At 41.1% G+C, this 4,856-nt stretch overlaps 2 protein-coding genes across 2 annotated transcripts; one reads left to right on the forward strand and one right to left on the reverse strand.

Annotated features, from left to right (window-relative positions):
* Positions 1–594: 594 nt before the first annotated feature.
* On the forward strand, positions 595–2,405 carry LOC104434009. The gene is made up of 4 exons (XM_010046948.3): positions 595–941; positions 1,237–1,347; positions 1,770–1,850; positions 2,011–2,405. Exons 1-4 carry the CDS (start codon positions 684–686, stop codon positions 2,083–2,085), a joined length of 525 nt encoding a protein of 174 aa, XP_010045250.1. The 5' UTR covers positions 595–683; the 3' UTR covers positions 2,086–2,405.
* Positions 2,406–2,857: 452 nt separating this feature from the next.
* On the reverse strand, positions 2,858–4,217 carry LOC104435727 (beta-D-glucosyl crocetin beta-1,6-glucosyltransferase). The gene is made up of 3 exons (XM_010048426.1): positions 3,798–4,217; positions 3,483–3,699; positions 2,858–3,390 (listed from the first exon to the last, which is right to left on the reverse strand). Exons 1-3 carry the CDS (start codon positions 4,215–4,217, stop codon positions 2,858–2,860), a joined length of 1,170 nt encoding a protein of 389 aa, XP_010046728.1.
* Between the last annotated feature and the right edge of the window lie 639 nt (positions 4,218–4,856).

Genomic DNA, 4,856 nt, shown 5'->3' on the forward strand with positions numbered 1-4,856 from the left:
AGTTATCATGGGATGAAGGCAAATCTCTCCTAATCTGCCTTCTCCTCCACGCCTGCCGCTCGTGCTAAGTGCAGGTGAGCGCTTGCTGTCCAATCGAGTGCCGTGCCTTCAACCTCAAGCATTCATCGTCAAACTGTAAACAGCTCAACCCTGTTTCTTGCGAGGGCTTTAAACCTGCGAAATCTCATACAAAAAGGAAATAGAAATTGACCTTTTCAATGGTGGGTGACTCTAATAGCAACCTGATCAGAAAAAGGCTGTAGCTGTTAGTTGAAATTGCCAAGACACCAACTCAAGATAATGCCCGTTTAACCAAAGAAAGGCCCATCTTGACGTTGTTATTCTCATAACAACAATAATCTAATATAGACAGCTGTGCAAGAAAGTTCTAGCTGCAAACAAGAAAGGTGTCGCAAAAAAAAGTTGTAATGTTTACAGTAGACATCGTTGGAACTACACGAGTAATTTGTAATGATTTTCATTTATTAGTTCCATACTTGCATTTTCAGGAAGGTTTGGAATGTTGGTCACTGCACATCATTGTCATGTTCTGTTGCAGAGACTGTTTTTTTTTCCCCTCTTATATATCCAAAGCTGGCGGGAGTTGTTACCACCTTTATAGAAGGAACGAAAGGAAAAAGAAGGTCATAATATTCAAAAAGAGAGAATTCAAGAGAGGAAGGATGACGCCACAGAGACAAATACTCGAGCAGCAGCAGCAGCAGCAATTACAGATGCAAAGAGTGAGGAACTCAGGATTTCTCAGCTTCAGTGAGAGCCCCATCAAAGACGAGAATGACGAGGTGTCAAGATCGGCTCTTGCTGCATTCAGGTCAAAGGAAGAGGAGATTGAGAGGAGGAAGACAGAGGTCAAGGAAAAAGTGCAAAATCAGTTGGGCCGTGTTGAGGAAGCCAGCAAGCGGTTGGCCGAGATTCTAGATGTAAGTTAACTTAAAGCAGTAGTAAAAAGAGGAGATTTTAGTTGTAGTTAAACTTTTCATCATGGGAATGACAGTAAGAGTTAAGTCTTGTGGTCTAATGCTGCATTAATCTGGAAAAATAAGCTGCCGATTGGATTGGCAGCCAGCGGTCTAACAGTCATGAAATGAAAATGCTTTCAAAGTTTCAGTGTATAATGGCTTGATAGCATTGATTGAGATGAATCTGGTCAACTGGGATTCGATAACTAAGTGCAAGGACATTAAGTGATCCTTTGAATATGCAATGATGTATCAGGAGCTAGAAGCTCTTACAGATCCAATGAGAAAGGAGGTCGGCATTGTGCGCAAGAAGATAGACATTGTTAACCGAGAATTAAAGCCACTGGGACTGGGCTGCCAGAAGAAGGTTGAGCGTATTTTCTCTTGTATTTCCCTTTTCTTGTTCTCTTGGATGTCCTCACTCTAGTGTTAAAGAATATAGACCTCTAATGTGAATTAAATTGATCCACTGGCCTGGTCCATATCCTTTCTGTAGCATTCAATTTCAGCTCATGCTAAAAAAAAGACCATTGAGCTCTTGCTGATTATCTCATCTCAGAAAATGCTTTCTGGCAATGGTCCATGTGTTGTTCTTTCGACGACACTGTCATGAATGCCAAGGAAGATTGTTTATGAGACCTTATTATGCTTGAAATTATTTTGGAACACGATGTTGTTTCAGTACAAACTTGTTGCCACTTGAGGAGATATAAATTCGCAGCTTGCCCTCGAATTATTTCGGTGTGGTGATATTATTTATTGGATTCCTGAAGCTTTTACATGTCACAGGAGAGAGAATACAGAGAAGTGTTAGAGGCATTCAATGAGAAGAGTAAAGAAAAGGCTCAGCTGGTTGCCAAACTGACGGAGGTAAAATCTCTGTCCATTATAGCATCTGATCTTTCTTTTAGATTCTTGTTGATCTTTTGAGGGAAAATTTCCCATGTTGACTGTCTCTAATGCTTGCTCCCTGCTTATGGTTTCCTTGTCTTGCTCCAAATTTTCGTTCGCTGTGTCACCTGCTGATCAGCTGGTAAGCGAGAGCGAGAGGTCGAGAATGAAGAAGCTGGAGGAGCTGAGCAAAAATGTAGAAACCCTACGCTAGGGGCTCAAGAGAGGAAATATTTCAACGTGTTCCTAATCTCAGCTCTCAAGATCTCCCTTCCAGATCTCGGTATCTGTACACTGTTTAATTTGTTATTCGTAAAGAATACTATGCTTCACCTTAGGAAGAGAATAACATGGCGGGCTAATAAGGCGCCCTTTCTGAGGGGAACTGTTTGTGTGTATGGAATGTATTCTACTCTTTTTTAGCGCATGCCAGACCAGAATGTCGTTCATTTTCATTGTGGATGAAAAGAAATCCTGGTATATGGACCTTCAACAGTTGAATTTCCTTCTGATTATAAGGGAAAATCGATAAAATGAACTGTGTCAATGATGGGAAACAAGAAAAGGTGCTTGTGGTGTACCTAGTAAAGTAGAATCCTGGGTTTTGGCTATGTTGTTCTCCGGTGAAAAATTATTGCCTGCTTTGGGATGCATTGAACCAACCAACAACTGGTTTACCTATCCGATTCTCATTCCAAGTTTGATTCGATTAACTTCAACATCAGCCTGTGACTTTCGCAAATACTGACAATCTCCATTTCTCCCATAAAAGAAACAAGAAAGGAAAAAAAGAACTGCAGTGCAAAACGAAAGAGAGGAACCCAATCAACGTTGTTATTTTCAGTGTGATTTCAGTAAATGAACAAACTCCTTGGTGCTTATCAGAATGCCACTCATTTGTAATATTCAAACTGCAACATCAATTTATATGATTTTTTTTTTCTTTCATACCCTCTACTTTTTCAAACACATTCTCTCTTTTTTACTCAACCAACAGAGAAATTATGCTCAATAAGCTGCTTCAACTTCTCAACCACGTCATCCATCTCTTCTTTTTGCTTCTCTCTCATCCTCATACCCAATTCTTGAGCATTTCTTTTGGCCTCCTTCCCTTTTTCCTCCACCATCACTTGTTGTATAACTCTTGCCAATTTCTCCCTCCTGAACCCCCCACTTCCCCTGTCCACCTCCATGCCCACACCAATCTCCACCACAAGTTTTGCATTCAGAGGCTGATCAAGGTGCATTGGCATGGCTAAGATTGGAACTCCAAAAAGAATTGCCTCCAATGTTGAGCTCCAACCACAGTGGCTCACAAACCCACCTATGCTTGGATGTCCCAAAATCTCAGCCTGTGGGGCCCATCCTTCCACAACCAGTCCTCTGTCCCCAATCCTCTGTAGAAATCCTTGTGGTAGAGCCTCATGTATTGTAACATCCTCTCCACCATGAAATCTGAGAACCCAGATGAAGCCCACATTGCTGAGCTCCAATCCATAAGCAATCTTCTCCCTCTCTTCTTCAGAAAGGAAGTACTCACTCCCAAAGAAACTAGCACAACTGAAGAAAGTTGTTTCTTATTGAGCCACTCCATGACCTTCTCTCCATCACCGTCCTTGTTGGCAGGTTCTTGAAGAAGAGGCCCAACAGTCACCACCTTCCTTTTCACTAATTCAGAGAGATAGTCAACATACTTGCCTTCTGTGACTCTGGATGTTTTTATCAAGACTATGTTGGATGACCTCTCCATGCACTCCCAGAACCTCTCCTTGTTCTTGTATCCATTGGCACTGGCATTCATCAACTTGGCGATTCTATAGTTCTCAGACTTGGGCAAAGTCAAAGCCGAAAAGGGGTATTTATTGAAGGGGCAATGAGTGGAGTGAGTGAAGAAAGAAAGAAGGCAGCCCCCATAGTAAGGAAAACCACAGCATTTATGTTCAGCTCACTAGCTGCAACTGAGGCCCATGGTTGAAGATAATCAAAGATGACTAAGTCTGGCTTGAGGGATCCGAGGATGTCAAAGAAGGAAGACTTTGCAGAATTGAAGGCGGATTTGAGGGTGGACATGAGATGAGGAGGGAGATCCTTGGTGGTGTGATAGTGAGGAGGAAGTTGTGGGAACTCATCAGATGGAAGGTGAAGATCAACGAGTTGTATTGAAGGAACACAGTCTTGAGCAAGAATGGTGTCTCTGAGAGGCTTTAGATTGATGGGTGTGGAGCAGAAGTATATGTGGAAGTCCCTGTGTGAGAGCTTCTTGCCTAGCTCCAGGAAAGGAGAGATGTGACCATGAGCTAACCATGGCAACATCAGAATACTAGGTTTCTGTGTTGTGGTGCTCATTTTCCTCTCTACTTGCTTAAGCACTAATCTGTGTTTACTGATTAATCAGGAGAAAGATTGGAAGATGAACATATCCGAAGGTAATCAACACCACGGCACATGTTTCTTTGGGGGACTATGTCAAAAGAAGCCTTCTTTTTTTGTCAGTTTTTGGTTAACTTATTCTCGTTGCAAAGAATCCGAATTACAATTGCCTTCTATCGCTAATAAAGTAATAACACGATGTGGTAAACCCATTATGAATGGTCTAGATCAAATCATTAATTATATTTATCAAATGACTTAGTGATATCAGGGAATGATTCCACCAAACACCAAAAACAAATCCAACCTTTGATTCTATCTGCAGCAAATCGAGCTAATTTCAAGTTTCCCCATCAATTTTTACTGTCTTGCAGATGTTCTGTGATTTCTATTCAATTGGTGCTCGAGATACTAACATCCTAATAAATATTGTAGGTTTCATATCTCAGAAAGGATCTTAGACTTGCTTTTCAATTGTCATGTCCGAAGATATATTAAGAATAACTGAAAGAAAGGAAATTAATTAGTTATTCATGAAAGTTTCATTTATTAAATGACTTAGACAAAAATGGTTTGGTACATACTCCATTCTCGACCAGTGTCTATACAATTGCA

The sequence above is a fragment of the Eucalyptus grandis genome, chromosome 6 (assembly GCF_016545825.1).
Source record: "Eucalyptus grandis isolate ANBG69807.140 chromosome 6, ASM1654582v1, whole genome shotgun sequence".
NCBI lineage: Eukaryota > Viridiplantae > Streptophyta > Magnoliopsida > Myrtales > Myrtaceae > Eucalyptus > Eucalyptus grandis.

What these genes read in the sequence shown, in the direction of transcription:
- LOC104435727 (XM_010048426.1), bottom strand. Translation starts at nt 4,217, where the DNA reads ATGAGCACCACAACACAGAAACCTAGTATTCTGATGTTGCCATGGTTA. An exon ending in AGCTGAACATAAATGCTGTG is followed by an intron (nt 3,700 to 3,797) that starts GTTTTCCTTACT and finishes ACTTTGCCCAAG; the next exon opens with TCTGAGAACTATAGAATCGC. An exon ending in AGAACCTGCCAACAAGGACG is followed by an intron (nt 3,391 to 3,482) that starts GTGATGGAGAGA and finishes TCCTTTCTGAAG; the next exon opens with AAGAGAGGGAGAAGATTGCT.
- LOC104434009 (XM_010046948.3), top strand. Translation starts at nt 684, where the DNA reads ATGACGCCACAGAGACAAATACTCGAGCAGCAGCAGCAGCAGCAATTA. An exon ending in GACTGGGCTGCCAGAAGAAG is followed by an intron (nt 1,348 to 1,769) that starts GTTGAGCGTATT and finishes TACATGTCACAG; the next exon opens with GAGAGAGAATACAGAGAAGT. An exon ending in TGGTTGCCAAACTGACGGAG is followed by an intron (nt 1,851 to 2,010) that starts GTAAAATCTCTG and finishes CCTGCTGATCAG; the next exon opens with CTGGTAAGCGAGAGCGAGAG.